The following is a 17,851-nucleotide window of genomic DNA, read 5'->3' as shown; positions in this document are numbered from 1 at the left end:
GATATGAACACGTGCCCTTGGCTGGTACATTCAGAGTAGCTCAAGGACTAGCTACGTTTCAGGAAGGATAATCCTTGTGCACCTATGTGAGGGTGAAAAAGAAAGGCCAAGATGTGTTTACTTAATATAGGAATAAATGAGGAACAACAGAGATCAAACTCTAGTTTGAATCTAGTTCATAACAAATGACTGTAAGGAGATGTACTATCTCATGCTCTTCTCCATGAGCAGAGTAGAATTCAGCAATGGAGCACAGTATTCTGAGGAGGCTCTTTCTAACCAGGCAAAAGGATCATTCCTGCTTGCCTGGATTCCTCCAGCCTCTTTGCCTGGATCACCTATCAGGACACCATCCTTTCCAGTGCCATAGTTGTGTCTCACCCCAGTAAGATTAGAGAAGGCATTGCTCCACTTATCACTGAGAGAAACTACCTAAAACAAACTCCTGAAAGTCACTTAGGAGCTTCTCCTCCATTGAGTTGCAATGGACTTAAGTTTCTAAGCCACTTTTGACTATAGAGCTTTGTAATAGAACATAGTACATATGTTTAACCTTCTATTATTTGTTTTAAAGCTTGGGAATTTACAGACATATTTATTGTATCTCTCTGAAAGTTTTAATACAGTTAGAAGAGTCTCAAGATTCTCAGTACCTGCATTTACAATAAGAGACAGGGTCTCAGGAGCTGAGAGGGCTCAGTCACCTACTTGAAAGCACCAGAAAGGGTCCAGTGCAGTTTGCTCCTAAAGCTCCAGGGCAGGAGGGTGTCAAGCACATGCAAACACTTTCAGGTCAGTTGAAGTATCAGCCCTATGTGACCTGAGTTTGCCCACAAACCAGCAAATGCTGCAAATAGAAGCTGATATGAAAACCACGAGTTTTAATATTGCTTATGTCCTTTTAAATCAGTTTGTTATTGTCTAAAGACTTCTGTTTAGCAAACACTGTGAGATTAAGCATCCTAATTTAAAAGTCCAGTTTATCTCACCATCTCTCCCACAGGTCCCATTCATACAAATTTCTACAAATGGGATCTGGAGGATTATTTTCTCTTAAGACTGACTTGAGACAGGAGATTGAATAAAACTACCCAGATGCTACAACCATATGATGGTAAATAGGATCTTAACTCTGGAAAAACTCAGAAATATATAGATTTTTAATAAGAAAGACGTGCATGTCATTATAAAAAAAGGATGTATCAATCTTTCTGTGTAACTGGGAAAGTATAGTAATGTAGGCAGCACCATCCACCTTGTCTAAACCAATCTGTTAATCCTTTGATCTAAAGTACATCCTCCTTTGATCTTAGGCTGTGGAAAAGGAAGTTTCCTGCTCAGTGCCTCCTGTTCTGGAGCCCCGAAGCTCAGTCATATTTTTACCACCATTTCAGCCCTTGAGATTTCTTACTGCAACTGTTGCCTTTCTAGATAAGGCAGAAGTGTTTCCAAAGACCGTGATATTGATTTGTGTAGGTTTTTTTTTTTTTTTTTTTTTAGTTTGAAGGGCCTCTTTTGGGAAGCAGAAAGAACAACTTTGGAAGCATAAAACAGACCAAATCTGTTCAAAGCTTCCCACTTGGCAGTGCCAAGCGCTACCACTGTTGCACTGTGTTATTCTGCAGCATCTCTTTGAACACAGGGAATGCTACTATAGAGTTGGGAATAATGTAAAAAATATTTTTGAAACAGGAGTGCTATAATCCTGGCCAAGGTCATGTTGTTAGTGTGATTGCTGGGTCATAAAGTTCTGTCCTTCAGCAGTCTATAACTAGTCGTTAAAGGTCTGAGATGAGCACAGAATCATAGACTACCAACTAGGTTTTTGTTTGGTTTGGTTTGGTTTGTTTTTGTTGTGGTAGACAGCTGTAGTCACACACAGTCAAGGCACAGCATTTAGCCCCACTGCCCATCTGCATCCCTAGTGTGACATCCGGGTAAACATACACACTGCCCTAGCCTTTGATACTGAACAATGGATTAAAGTGTTGGATACTGAAGGAACCAAAGTCTTGACTACTTCTGCTGAGAACGTGAGTTTGGACAGCCTAGGCCATCCCCCAGAAATGTGACATGCCAGGCCTCTGGCATTAATATTTAGAGAAAGTTGAAGTTTTAGGTGAACTAGAGATGGCATGATTTTAAGGGCACACGCTTTTCTAAAGCACATACAAAAGGCAATGGCCTGATGGGCACAGTATTAAAAGTTACTATTCAATGCTGCTTAGTATTTATTTAGAATATGGAATAAAAATATCCTTATTAACTGAAGAACTGCTGCAAAGAGATGCACAAAGAGTCTGGAAATCTCTTGACAAACATTTACACAGAAGGTGATGATAAACAAACAAGACCTAATACTTAGCACAGTGCTTTTATGGGACATATTTTATTAACAGCTTTGTATTTTTGCTCTGCCTGTCAGGAGAATCCTTTATCCTCAAACCTCTCATTGCAGATTTACTGTAAAATGTAGCTCTCTATTTTTAATCAGAGTATGGGGAACGAAGGGAGACATATATCCAAAAGCATTAGCAAGTAATACTCAGCATCTCTGAAGGCACATTTATTGAGTACTTCAATTTGACTGGGAACCCACATGGCTATCTTTGTCTTGGTGTTGATGTATCATGAAATTATTCTCACACACTGATGCAGGTTTATTCATTGTCTGCCAGGGACAGAATATTGTAGTCCTTTCACATGGGGAGTAAAAGCAATTTTTTTCCCCTGAGTTATAATTCTCAGATAAGCCAAAAGACAATGTATTATTTAGGAATGTGGTGCAACCACTTCTGCTCTCTGAATGCCAGCTGATAATGCTGTAATGGACTGTGCATGTGCCTCTTGCTCAGAAATGTTAAGTTACTGGGAACATTTAAATAGGACCCGATTTTCAGTAAGAGAACATTAAACACTTCCTGAAACACAGTGTTTCAGGTATCTAAAAATGAGACAGTTAAAATAAATAAGACATTTCCAGAAGTGTATGTTTCATTTTATTTAGAACAAAGTTAAAAAATATTTAGTCTTTGCCCAGAATTTCAAGACTCATTTTAAAGGCTGCTCTGTATGAGTAAATGCGGTAGTAAAATAATGAGAATTATTCATATGGGTTTCTTTTAAAACTGTGTTTTGACATATAGAGACATGTAGACATAAATTTTGCCGTTAGCAGGTCAGATTTCCAAGGCTTTAAGAACTTTTCTTAAATTCAAGCTACAGTTTAAGTAGGAATAAATGTTTCAATGTAATTTATTTGTTAAATAAAGGGAACTAGAACTCTGAACTTTAATAAACTTGGTGAACTCCTGGGATCTATTTAAACTTGTTTTTACAAAAGCTCTTAGCACAGCTGGCTTCTGCAACCTTGTGGGATAGTTGAGTGATATTGCTGCATTAAATGGGGGTGGAAGTTGAGCCTTTTTCAGTAGCACATGGTTAGTTTTGATAATATATCTTACTATATGTTTTGGCAACAATTTGCAAGTGTTGTATAAGCCATATATATTCCTGGAATAAATCAAATGGTAGTTATCTCTGAGGACACATCTTCATCTTTTCTCTAAAAATAGAGTGACAGATTATATTTACATTATGTTAAATTTTAACTGAAAAAAAAAAAGAAAAGCACATCTGATGCTATTGCTGTGAGGAGAGATGGAAGATTATGGAAATTCCAGTTATTATGGAAACAAAGATTGATTTTTCAGAAGACTATTAATTCCTGCTATCATTTTAAAATTGTCGTTGTTGTATTTCCTTATACCCTAAGAGTCCTGGTCACTGTTATGAGAACTTCACAAATTATGGAGAGTGCAATACATAAGTGAAACATTGTACAATATGTCGACAATAATGTACAGTAAGAGACAGACCTTGGATACCTTCTTTCACCTTGACTCTGTAATGCATTATGGTAGAGCAAATGGTAAAGATATTGGTGTGAGTTGTTTCTGATTTGTGTTATTTTTACGTATATTCAACACAATGGATGCTAGATTTATTTATGTTTTAAAACCAAACAGTTGGTCTGTATTATATAAATAAGCATTTAACTCTAGGATAAGACTGAGTTGATCAGCCTTGAGGAGCTGAGTTGCATCTCTGGAGCTACTTGGGAACTGTAGCCTATTCCACATAGGGAGGGTGAGCACAAAACTCCTGTGAATAAGATTCAATTCATCCAAATAGACTGAAATCACATGGTCCTCTCTACTAGTCTCTGAATGCCTCCTGTTCAATGAAATACATTATCTGCTGGATAACCATTTTATGATGAAAGAATTAATTGTCAAAAAAACATATTCAACTTGGAACTGTTATTTGCTAAATGATGGTATTTCTGATCATTACTGCCCCCTGAGAAGGTTTACCAGTACAGCAACTTATAGATTATATAGAGAAATCCAGTGTAGTTACGGTGAACATTCATTTATTTTTAATTTCCTGTAAGCACTTTATTTTGATAATGTGCATAACTTTATTTCCAGTTGTTTAGATTAACTGATCTAGCACTGTGCTTTGGATTTGACCAGTAGTGGTAGGTCTGCTTCCCCAAAGCACTGGGGAATTCCACAGGAGAGGTTTCAAACTGCCCCGGGTGGAGCCTGATGTAGGTTCATGTCAGTTGAACACTGAAGGCTAGTGTGAGAAGAGTCTCCCTCTTGTGTGCTTAGAGACGTCATTGCAGCACTTCACCCCTTTTATATGTAACTGATGACACCCCAATCCATTCCAATAAATATCTTCAGAGACAATCATACAATTTTTGCGTAGTTGTAATGCAGTTTCCCTTGGCTTTGTGAGCTGAACCCTCCAAACTAGTTTGAAAAATACAATCTCTTTCTTCTAAATTTATAAAAAGAAATGTGGGGATAGATGCAGCTCAGAACTGCTGTTTAGGCACAGCTGCAAACATACTGGGGGAGTGCACCAAGCAAGGTGGTGTACTTTGCAGCAGGCCCATAACTTTCTCAGCAAACTCAAGTCTGCTAGAATCCATACAAGTATCATCTGTCATGAATTACCACCGCCACCTTTAGATACAATTACTTAGCAAAATTACTTAAGATTAAAAAGACAAATGGTAGCTAAGGACAAAATTCCATATTGAGGTATAATAAATTATAAAGACAGTGAAATATATTCAATGGAGAGAGAAATCAGAGCCTCAAGATACATTTGTCTATTTAAAATTTTATCTCAGTTTGACCACCTTATAATTTGTGAAGCTGTATGCTCTGATGTCAAGAAATTAGCTGGAAATTGTGAACCTAATAGCTTTATAGTAAGAAAATCTATATCCCAATTACAAAAGCAATTTATTTGATTGGGAAAAATGCCTGGAAGATCTGCTGGGATTCAGAGTAGATCCTCAAAGAGATGACCATTTCAAATCAATAATGACTGTCTGCTTTCAGTGTCTTTTGTTAAATCTGTTGTACAGGTGGGTGAAGAAAGAAGCACATGATTGCATTGAACGGTATAAACAATTCATGAGATCCCCTTGCTTGTGGTGTTGTGGGACTCTGCACCTCTGGGCAGCACTAAGTAGCAGAAGAAATTACATCCAATTAAATTGCTTGGCTTAGTGAAAGCACTTGACAATGTTCATTTAAAAATTACCCGGAAAGCTAAACCAGGACAGGCATCTAGTGATAAGTCCTTAGACTAGACATGTGACTACTGCTCACTGCCTCTTTCCCTTGCTGTAGTCTCAGAATTATTCCTTATTCTTCTTTTGTAGAAATCCAAACTGATATGGCCCCCAAGACCTAATGAGAGCACTCCTTCTCATCCATGTTTCTGTTGCCATGTAAACTCTGTTGCTGACTGACAGTGAAAAAGTGGCAAATCTCAGAAAGGCAGCTGATACTGCCAGAGTGTATCCAAACTGTGATGAACTTGATTGACATTATGGGACATGAGACATGTCATGTAAAAGAATCAAACTGTCACAGAAATAGAAAGACCCTACACACATATGGATGCCTGCATTTTGTGTTTATACAGTAAATTTGCACGCTAGTCCTTATTTTGTCTGCGAGTTTTATCTATGCTCTTTGTTAAAGCTCCAATTTGGTTACCTTCAGCTGGTATTTTACAGCAAGAGGCTGACATAAAGGCTTGTAATCAAACATCATTTTGTAAACAAGGAAAATATATGCTATATATAGAATAAATTATAAGCAATTGTTTCAAAGGAACAGTAGTGAAACAAACTCTTAGGAAATAAGGATGGGTCTGACCTAAGTGTAAACCCAATACAAACCTGGGGAGAACCTGTTCCTTGTGGTCTGGAGCCTCTACCAGGTAGACAAATACTTCCTTTTTGCTTGTTAAAACTCTTAAAAAGCGCATATGTAAGCATTAGAACGTTGTGAGAAGGTAGTGATTGATGCTGTAAAGAGAGTACTAACCTGATCTGAAGCCAGGTGAGCATTGGTGTCGTGCCCCCACCAAACACCCAGACTGTGAAAAACACAATTAGCAGTGCTGTGGTAAACATCATTTGTTTGGGCTGGGAGTTTGCGTCTCGAATTGCCAATGCAAATGCTATTGCACCACGTAAACCTGAAAAAAGAAAAAAGACAGGAAGGATGAACTTAATGTGATGGAGAAACAGAATTTTACTCTATTCAGTCCAAACCCAGTTCCAAGGGCAGAGGAAATTTTCAGATCATAATCCTCCTTATAAAATACTGAATTGTGCTGATTGAAAGGATGGGTTTGAATGCAATGTAAACAACTTTGAAAAGTGGACAATGAAAGTACTCTCATATTCACATAATAATCACACAGTTGCTTTACATCCACTGAATTCTTTGTCTTGAATAATTGCAAATGAAATAGTAATCTGAACTTTCTGCATGTTGAAAAAGAAATCTATATCCTGTGTTCAGTGGGACTACTCCTGAAGTCAGGTGTGAGAAAGAGGATTGGCATTAAAACCTGTACCCAAACATGCGAATTGTTTCTTGCTTGAAAAAAGAACATTTCTTAAAATGTCAGAAAAAATATGGCTTAAGTACAATGAATAGGTTTTAAAAGATGATTCTAAGTATCTAAAAGGGGATGCAAAATAAATTAGTGTACTTGAAATATTATAATAGTTGTAAAATTATACACCTACGGAGACTGAAAAAACAATAACTTACAAAGGTGGTGAAAACAGCTAAATGAGTTTAAAAAAAGCCCCATAGGTAGTAATAAGCTGACTAAATAGGTCTTCACAGAGTTCCATGTTTAAAAATTGAGGGGGAAAGTTCCTGCTGGTGCCTCCAGCCCTCAGGATGCATAATACAAATAACATTCTATATTTTCCAATGCTTTTCATTTATCTATTTAAATTTACTTTATTGTTTTCTAAAAAAGAATTCCACAAAATAAGGGTAGAGAGGAAAGCTATTACATGTATACAATACACACTGAATCCAAAAAGTACTTTGGAGGAATTGAGAGATTAAATCTAGTAATTAAACCTCTTGTAAGGCACTGATGGCATATGCAGAATCATTTAATTAACTGCTAAATGCAGCTATTTTTGGCCTAGAACTCTAAAGCTCAAAGATTACATAGCCAGAATGTGAATTATTTGCAATAGAAGCTGGGCAGTTTATCCAGGGAACAGCACAAAGCCATTTCTGCAAGGAAGAACCAGCTTGTAGTTACCCAGTCAGTGTAGCAGGTTCCAAACACTGCAGTCAGCAACAGGGCTTGTCCTTGGATGTGCTTTTGTGTAGAAGATGTGTCTGAGAAGGCAGATGCTTTAATATTTTCTTACAGGGAAAAAAATATCAGCTCATTTTAAACATGTGTCTGAGAAGGGAATGAACAGGGAATGAAAAGGTATTTTTCAGTGGTTATAGTGGTAATCTGGATGACTAGCCCAGCTACATTTCAGTGGAAAACAATGCTGCTTTCCATAACTGTAATATTAAATACAGAATATCTGTTATGATAAGAGAGGATATAGGAAAAAAAAAAGTTAATTAATATATCTCTGTTTCTTGAGCACTGGACTGGCTGTTTCTTCAGTTTAGAAAAGTAGTGAGTGCCTTCACTGCATTTTTCATTTATACAAGACTCAACATGGTCCATAAGAGCTAGTTCAGTTTCAACTAAAAAATGTCTAATGTGAAATAAATGATCAAAGTCTTTGCTTCCAACTAGAGCAGGGGAAGCAGATGAATACACCTCAAACGTAAAGACTCAATGAGAAGCAAGGAACACTACTCCCCTTCTCTCTGTATATCAAAATATATTCTGGGTAATAACACAAATGAAGGAATGGAATTTTAACAACCTCAGGAAATGTTAAGATGCTGAAATAGAAAGATAAGGAGGATTAGATTTTCTGTAACACCTCAGGGAAAAATGCCAAAACAGCAGAGTGGAATGACTGGATGCAGTGGACACTGGTACCTCAGCTCCACCTGGAGAGAGTGGCACTGCATAAGGAAAACACTTGATGAACCGTGGATAGAGATTCTCTCCCCTCATCTTTCAGAGATGCTGCACTGACAGCAGCTCCACATCTGTGCTGTGATCCATTCATCCTTGGGCTCTATCACAGATTTCCTATCAGATTTTTCTGCTGGCTGTGCCAGCCATTATGGATTCATTTTTAACTGATATTCTTTAATGTGTCAGAGCCTTCAAAGAAAACCACCCCAGGGTTAAGTGTCAGAGGCCCATGGAATAAACCAGTTGGGCTGTTAGCCATCCTTTGCTCAGACTCCACACAGACACATCTCTCCCAGCCCAGCACTCTGAGGAGCTTTGAGGGATGTAGTGTTTGTTGTTGGTGTGAAGAGAATCTGCCAGGAAGGGAGACTTTCTGTAGGTAAATCTGGTGTTTTGGTTTCAACTGTAGTTCTCTGCTCTTTTCTTCCTTGCTTTCTCTTCTATTTAGTTGATTTCTTTATGTATCTGTGTCTCTTGGAAAAGTTCACGTTGACACTTCCCACCTCCATGTCTGTATGAGTGTGCAGCTGTAAATGCCTGCACAACAGCTGCCTGTACACTGGCATTCTTTTTTGTTGTATTTTGGCATTTGTGTTCCTCCCTTTCAGACTCTACTGCTGCTGTAATGCCTTACATTAACAGCAACAATCCCTGTAGCACTGTGTCCCACAAGCCTCTCTGTTGCTGATTTATATGCTGTAGAGAAGAGGGCACAGTAAAAAGTAAATAAGGATATTGGAAGAGGAGTGGAAGTTCATCTGTATCCATTAATTTTCCTTTCCTTTTAATTTTATTAGCTGTTAAATGCATCATAATAGGGTCTGAAGTGAAATGAGGCATTTTTCATGGAACATAGACCACTAGTGTGTGGTGATATCTCCCTTACAATTTAAGAGTTTAAAGCATTTCTTTTTCACATGAGCAGAGACTGCTGGACTGTTTACTTTAGGTGATCAACTTAATTTGAGAAGCTCAGGCTTAATTTACAAGAACTAATCAAGTTTTCATTTACAATGGAATGTTATCAGGAATCATGATTAAACATAGTTGTAGAAATGAATCCACCCTCTGTAATGTGTTGTTAGAGGAGTGGCAGAAGCAGATGAAGAATGTGATAAATCAAAATGCTACTCAATTCACTTCCAAGCCTAACACTTCTTTTTCTCAAATTTATTAATACTCCTCAAAAAGCAGAACTTGATGATTTCAGTAGAATTCTTTGCAGGATAAGTTATAATCAAATACTAATTGAAAATGTAGTTGCCTGACCTTAGTTGCACTTTGGTGATTGTGGCTCTAAAACTCAGTTAAAAAAACAGTAAATATTTGGTGTATTTGGTAATGATAAGATAGAAAACAAAACTATCCCCAAATTCATTCTTTTCTACATCTGAATGTCTGATGCTGTGGTGAGTGAAGCCCATTTTCCCCTGTGATTGACTAGAACCTGATGCTACACCAGAGTAATGAAGGTGGTAAATACTGGCAGGTTGCCCAGAGATGTGGTGGATCCCCCATCCCTGGAGACACTCAAGGTCGGGTTGGATGGGGCTCTGAGCCCTGAGCAAGTTGAAGATGTCCCTGCTTATTGCAGAGGGTTGGATTAGACCTTTGAAGATCCCCTCCAACCAAACTATTTATGACTGTTGCTACTGACCTTTGGTAGATAATGTTTTCCTTCAAACTAAAATTCAGTGTCTTATTTACTTATGTCAGAAACGTGTCTCTCTTCTGACAGTCATTGTTCTCTGTTTATCACAATATACAGCATGATCAGCTTATAGCACATAAGAATGTTATTGGTAACTAAGCACAAATCTTGGTGCATCTTAAAAAGTACAATTACACAGATAATCTGTGTATCCTAAGTGTTCTGTGAAGTGTGCAGCTGCTGGCAGTGTGAGAGACAGTCAGTCTTTATTCTCCTTGCAGATGATGCCATTTACTTTACTATAATGTTGTAAAGACATTTTTCTCTACAAAATACACTTTTTTTTTCTTCAAGAATAGTTAAAAATTACTTTTCTGAGAATTTTAACATTTACAGTTTAGAACTTTGCAATACTGCTGTTTCAGTTCTCAGCTGCCAGATTGTCCTGGAAAGCTAATGTGTGAGTGTGAGTTCTCACGTTCACTTGTTGGCTGCAGGCTACTTTCTGCTCCTGCTCTGTGGAGAATGAAATTCAACTGCAGAAAATGAGGACAGAAAAGTTAAAGAATGAGATACACTTCAGAAGATTTTTAATTCTATGCTTTAGCTGATGAAATACAAAGGCCAAATGAAGCCCCAAAACTAGATAACAAATGATATGGAGCTGTTTTTCATGCTGTTGTCCAGTTGGCCACCTGCTGTCTTTACTAGAGTGATCTACATACACAAGTTACCCGTTGGACAGTCCAGGTGAGCAGGTGGTTTGAAAGGCAATTCCCACTGGATGTGTCATCATCTCTCACTACAGTCTAGCTGGTATTAACTGACATTTTCAGTGGCAGCTTTTAGCAGAAGGATTGAATAGATATAGAAATGAACTACTGTGTTGCTCTCCAGAGAGCTGGAATTACGTTGGCACAAATGAGGCCCCCTGAGGTGGAGCACTCCTGATGAGGAAGCTTGAAATGTGGCTCATTGTATTTCACTTGTTATCTGGCTAAATGGATTGGTGTGCATCAAGGCTGTCAATCAAGGACTTTTATCCATAAGAATCTAGAATAGATTTTTATATAAAAAGCAGGAAAATGAAGGGGAAAAAAGTGCTAAGTTTCTAATTTTAGAAAATTGTATCATAAATGGCATTGGGGGGTCTGCATCTCTGTCTTTTACTGAACAAATGTTCTTAGCTTATAAGTTAGTTTTTCCTAACTAGCGTCAGAAAGTCACGTGGAGTTATTTCTAGCTTGTACAAATCAAAAAATAGAGAATCCAGTTCAGATTTTGGCAGTTCCAGGGCTGAGTACAAATCATAGTAGAACACGGCTCCCTCTTCTGGATTTTTAAATTCTTTTTCTATTATTCTACAATGCTAACAAAAATCAATAAATATCAAGCTGGAACACATATGAAAAGGTCTGTGGAATTAAAGTCTTCTAGTCTCATGTTTCAAAGTAAAACTGTTCCTGTAGTTAAAGGAATGCCAAAGACCATGTCTGATGTGAGTATCAGTACTAACAGTGTCCAAGCTGGGTATTTATTTGCTGGCATGTAAGCATACTGTCAGATATACTACAGGTGCCTTTAAAATGACACAGCATACAAACATGGTATTCCCAATTTGCCATGGAAGTGTAGACAAATGGAGGGCAATGTTTGGAAAGACAATGGCTTCCTGGGTGGTGAGTTTCCAAAAAGTTAATTAAAATATGTCTAGAGCATAGGGCAGTTGATGAGAATGCATCCATTTGCTTCAGTAGCTTTGAAGAGATGACCTTGACTTTGAGGATAATGAATTCTTTGTGATAGATATGGGTTTTTCTAGTGATAGATGACTATCTTTGTCAGTCATTAATGTGGAGAGGAAAAATACCAAAAATACCAAAATAGCTCTTACCTGAAAACATCATCATGTGCTGAAAGTTCCTGGGAATCTTTTGTTTTCGACCCAAATTCAAAAGGAAAGAAAGTGGGTATATGTTGCAAGCTCTTGCTACAAAAACTGCCACCTGAAATGTAAGATGTTGAGGAAAATAGTGGAGGAACTACTGACAAAACCAGAGTTAACCAAGTATTTCTCTAAAGTTATTTTAAAGTGTAATTAAAATTAATATGTTATTATCTTCCATCATATTTTACATGTCACATCCTTCTGCTTCCAATAAAACTGTGCAGTGGCAAAGATTAGCCTTCCCCAGACATCCTGGTTTTATATTCATCATTATATATCCCACTTCAATCACTCTACTTCTACTCATCACATTTGTGTCACATGTGACTTCATCTTCATCCCTTCAGTAAAATGCCCATCATCAATTGCAGAGATAGCATTATCTCCTTGAGCAGCAATTTGCAAAGAATAAATGTGCTTTTGGACCTGATTATTACTTTCTTATTTCCTGACGATTCATATTGTCCTTGCACGTTTTCCTTTTTCTTCCCCTTTTCTGTGTAGATTCTTTGAATGTTCTTTATTACTTCTCCATGAAACTATCACAAAAGTTACCTTAGTTAGGAACATGGGGCTGTATCAGATTTAAAAAAGGGCAATCAGAGCTCCTCATACACACTTTTAGCACGTTCCACCCTCCCCTTTTCTTGTGACTCCTAGGGCTCAGTTCTGGCACTCTCAGTCTGAGACGTGCTGTGGGCAGTGGCATGGATGAAGCACTTTGGGGATGTCTGTGGGTATCACATCAGCTGGGGCAAGAGCTGCCCAAGGCTCCTCTGGGCTTGGGAGAAGCCGCATTGGCAGCTGCCGGTTCCCTGTGCTCAGCCACCGCTGCTGCAGCCTGTTGGCTCTCGGGAGAGGGAAGGACAGAGCCAGGGCCCTGCTCTGCAGCACAGCCCCATCTGGGTGCTGAGTGCTGCTCCCACCTTCAGCTGCCTTCCCATGCCAGGAGTGCAGGACATGGGACTGTACTGCCTTGTTGGGGGGGTACAACAGGCTCGGGGGGTCCTCTCTGCCATCCAACCAACCTGTAGCCAAGGGACCTCTGATGGGTTGTTGTTATTCATTTAGAAATTACATATAGAAATTACTGTAAGTAAACACTGTGATCCCAACTTTCAAAGCTATTACAGTTCATCTTAAAGTGATAAGCAAAGGGCTGCTGCTCTGAGCCAAACAAATCATTGTGTAAATTGTCAGTGTGAAAAAAAAATCTATAGCGCTGTGCAAGTAAACCACAGATTTGTTGAGAAACCATGGCAGAATTAAAGACACAGACTCTTTTTCTTACCAGTCAGGCACATGATGGTATAAATAAATCTATGTACTCTAGAGATATCAAATATAAAGAAGGAAAGCAGAACTGCTTGCTTTTAAGGACTTAATATCATTTAAGTAGTTTTGGGGAAGTCCTGCTTATGGCACACATCTATCTGGAGGCAGCTCTACAGTTTGTGGATCTGCACTGGCTCTGGACAGGCAAAAAGATTTCGTGTGCCAGCACCTGTCCCCAGAGATGTGCCCCAATACTCATCCCAATTTCCCACTCCACTTGTAAACCAGTGGCAAAAGTTCCCCAGATGGTTTAAAGCCATTTAACTGGTAGCAGGTGAGCAAAACAGCAACTGTCCAAAGAACATGTGCTTATGTGCCCTGGGGCAGTTATTAAGGTACAGGTAATACAGATCATTCCCCTTGGACTTGACAAAAATTGATTTTTAGTATTCAAGGAACTGACTGGTTTGCTTGTTGGCTTTTATTTTTTTTCCTCATGGAACATACATTTTTTTATATATATACACATGCACTTAGATACATACTTCTTTAAAGAAAAGGATACAAATGCACCAAATATAAAAAGAGGATTGAAGATGTGATTTTGAAATGTAAATAGTGCGAGTCCCATGTAACAGAAGATGACGTTCTCAGCCAAAAAATTCATGAACTCGAACAACTTAAACGAGAGAGAGAAAGAACATAATTATGACTCATGTCTGTAACAAACAACTGATTATTCCAGATTCCCTTGGAATGCAGAACTGTTTAGATGAAAGGGACAGAAATTGCTGCTATTGCAAGGGTGGATTTTAAAACCACCTAATTTGCTATACAGTATACCGAGTGTCCTTTAGCTTTAAACATCATAGTTGCTTGCATGTTTTTCTCTGATTCGTGTATGAAAGCTTGACATAGAAAATGGTAGAATACATAAACAGCAAGTAAGTTATACAAGCTTCAGTGCAAATGCAAGGGAGCTGAGGGAATTTAGCTTCACTCGTGTTTACAGAGGTGAGCCTGGGAAATGGCTCCTGGTTACAAAAGTGGCTGGGTGTGGGTGCACTAATGCCAAGAGAGAAAAAAAGATTTCCTACATGGACTTCCAAGAACCTGTGCCTTTGAAATATAGCACAGTCTTTCTTACTACCATGAATATTATCCTACAGGTGGAAACTTTTATTGCTCTGTATGGACATCAATATCAATACTCATTTCAAACCAAGCTATTTAAGATATCATTTAAAGGTGTTATAAAATAAGATTAAAATACACGATTAGGGTAGAATTTCTTCTGTGAACAAACAAGCAAAGCCAAAATATTCATTTGTCTTGAGGGGATGTTCTTGATTGCATTTGCAGCTGATTATATAAAAACTAATAAAATAAATTTATCCACATTTGGAAAAAAATGCTGCCAAATAACCACAGAGAAGAGGAGGGCTTTTCTCTTCTGAAGTCACTTTTGAGCTCAGGATTCTATGCTAACAAATCCTGTTGCAGAGTTAGGACTGAAGTTTGTCAGTCTGTCTACAACAGTCATACATCACTATTTGGAATGTTACTATGGAGATTTTTTTATTTGTCCTCAGTGAGCTTATGTGTTTTTTGTAATATGTTTGTGCTTCTAAAAATAAATATCCAATAACAGTCACTAAGATTTAACAAAGGAAAAATGAGAGCTGTCACAATCATTAAAACAAATTTGTGAGGCAAAATGGCATAAACCCTGTTAGCATGTGGGAAGATATTTTGGACCCCATGGCAGCACCATCAATTATCCCAAGCACATATTCCATAGGCCCCATTTTGTGCTGCAATACTGAATGACATGAAAACAAACACATAAAATATTTGCAGGTTAGCAGTTTTAAATTATTTTCATTAAATTTAAATGAGAGAAACCAGTTGTCAAAAAACCTCAAAGTATGGGATCTTGTGACCCATAGAAATGATGGTAAATCCTTGCATTTCCATTTGGGAGCAACCATGAGCCCATGTCTTAGTGGGAATGTCATCTGATACATTATTTAAATCATTAGAAAAATGTATCAGTGGTGTCATGATAGGATCTACATATATATAAAATAGCTATTTGTGTATACATGAAAATCCTTTTAGGGAAGGATACTATGGCTATGAAGAGCCATAACTGCATATTTTGGTTGTTGGAATAAGATAAAGGTGCCCCAGAGGTTTTAAAGCTGAATGATATTTCATTCTTAATTTACAAAATCTCATTCAAGACTTAAAAAAAGGCAAAGTAGATCTACTATTGATGCATTTTAGAAATACAATTTCTGAAACTAAATTTTATTTCTTGTATCTTCTGATCTCCTGTTACCATACTTTTTTTTTGAGGAAAACAAATTTTTGCTGTATCATTGCTTTCACTCTATACTCTTTCTCAATAATCTTTACCAGTAAATTCAAGCTTTTACTCTTGCCTGAAGTGCTTTCATGACATAGCTGATTTTGAACTCCTCACCACTTGTCTCCAGCAGTCTGATCAAGATGAAATCTTTATGGGTTTCTTGTGAATCCACTTCAGTGCATTTTTTACATTTCCCAATAACTTTACCTCCTTCTACTGACTACATGCATCCTGTTTCTTGCTAATTCAAACCTTTGTGTGTGTGTGTGTTTGCTGAAATGTGCTGGTTTATTTTTTTTTCCTCTCTTATCTCTAGTTTCTCCGTATTTTGATCTTCCACTATCAGACCACTGCCTGCCTGCTATAAGATTAAATCCAGACTACTTTCCTTCCTTTGTGTAGCAAAAATCCAGGTGCTATTTCAATAGCTCATTTAGAGCAGGCCCAGCTCCTTCCTATTCCAGTCACAGCCATGATATGATCTCTTATGAAAGATTCATCTCCTTTTACTCTCTCTTTCAAAAAGTATATCACTCAGTCATATGACACTTTATTCACGGAGTGCAACTTATTCAAATTTCTCACCATGAGAAAAAACCCCAAAACAAACAAAAAAGCCAACTGCTTCAGAAGTAGTTATTGTCATCAAAGAACTGATATCTGAATGCCTTTTGCTGGAACAAGGACGCTTGCAGATATGACATAAAACCCACTGTCCTCTTGACTTCACTTTTATTCCTGTGTTTAAGCATAGTGTTTTATTTAGTGTTCAACTTCTGTGTTTTGTTCAACAGTAATACAGAGCCCATTGAGATATTCCATTTACCACTTAACTGTCAGCGCCGTGCAGCACAAATTCCTTCAGTGCAAAACGATTTATTCTTAAGAGATCTTCTGAAAACCATGTTAAGAAACAGCTTCCGTAGGAGCATTTCCCCAAATTGTCATGCCTTTCACTCAAATGTTTCTATCACTATTTTAAAGGTGAGGTGTCAAGACCTTTTGATGAGAAGCAGAAAAACAGGAGGAATAGGCCTTCAACTGGAATTTAAAATTTCCTGGGTCATCCAGGGAGTTGTACCATACACAGTAGTCCTTTTTTATTTGAATGGCCATGGGCCAGGTCTGTGCTATGATGCATGGTCTGCTTAAATGCTATTAAAAAATGTTCTTTATTCTGAATATACATCCTTGCAAGTGGGATTACTTTAATAGGAAGAAAAAGTTAGGATTAAAGTCCTAGAAACTGAGTCTTTAGAAGTGTTTTGTCTGTAACCATAAATTCCCTTCCCTTGCCACCCACACAGACAACTAACCTCTTTCTACTTTAAATGAAATCAGCATTAAAGTGCTCATATCCCACCATTAGTTTCCCAAGGCTAACAGAAAATTATATTAGAAACCATTTTAATACACACATAGTAGTAAGAAAATTTTTCAACTAACCCCCCTCGTTTTTAATGTGACATTTCTACCTCACCTCAAAGTCTATAAATCTGCTTATACTTTTAAAGTAAGAGCTGTAATAAATCACCAATGTCAACACATTGCAGAGTAAAGTATTAATTACAAACCCACCATTTCAGAACCAATCCAGGCACTTGGTTTAGGTGTTTAGCTCAGTGAGTTACCAAAACTGGTATTTGCTTTGCTTTAGTAATTTTCTCTGTAAATAGTACTTATTGCAAAAGATTTATGGTAAAATTTATGTAATACTTATGTATTTAAAACCACATCATTCACTAAATATGCTTAGTTTTTCTATTACTCTCAGCCATTGTAAGTGCTAAGAGGGATGTGCAAAAAATCAGTTTTAAGTTGGAACCTTCTTCTGGAAAGTGCCACTTGCAGTTCAGTTCTCACTGGCACAGGAAGGAATAAGTCCAGGCTGTTTGCACCTTAAGCCTTGCTGTAACCACTGAGTTTATCTTATACTGATGCATTATTTTAACTCAAGTGAAAAATTTTATATGATATAGAAGTTTTTTAGCTTTATCTTTCAAGCAAGACAAGGAAAGCACCATGTTTTTCTTCTCCTTCCTTCCCTCAACCCCCACAGTTAAATTCAAGCCAATTAGAGCAACAAGATACGCCAGAATGGCTTTTGCAACTCTATTCATTTTACAGAACTACT

General features: G+C 37.7%; 1 protein-coding gene across 2 annotated transcripts in view; it reads right to left on the bottom strand.

The window, feature by feature from the left end:
* SLC9A9 (solute carrier family 9 member A9) overlaps positions 1-17,851 on the bottom strand; it is a 181,823-nt gene that overhangs the window by 69,790 nt on the left and 94,182 nt on the right. Inside the window, exons 10-12 of one of the 2 annotated variants that reach the window (XM_064666392.1) lie at positions 13,909-14,022; positions 12,015-12,126; positions 6,423-6,576 (exon numbers count right to left, since the gene is read on the bottom strand). In XM_064666392.1, coding sequence (XP_064522462.1) covers positions 6,423-6,576; positions 12,015-12,126; positions 13,909-14,022 — 380 coding nt within the window. The remainder of the gene's footprint in view (positions 1-6,422; positions 6,577-12,014; positions 12,127-13,908; positions 14,023-17,851) is intronic. The other variant, XM_064666393.1, reaches the window with a different exon arrangement.

This window comes from Pseudopipra pipra, chromosome 10 (genome assembly GCF_036250125.1).
Source record: "Pseudopipra pipra isolate bDixPip1 chromosome 10, bDixPip1.hap1, whole genome shotgun sequence".
Taxonomy (NCBI): Eukaryota; Metazoa; Chordata; class Aves; order Passeriformes; family Pipridae; genus Pseudopipra; species Pseudopipra pipra.
This window is presented reverse-complemented; position numbering and strand designations above follow the sequence as displayed.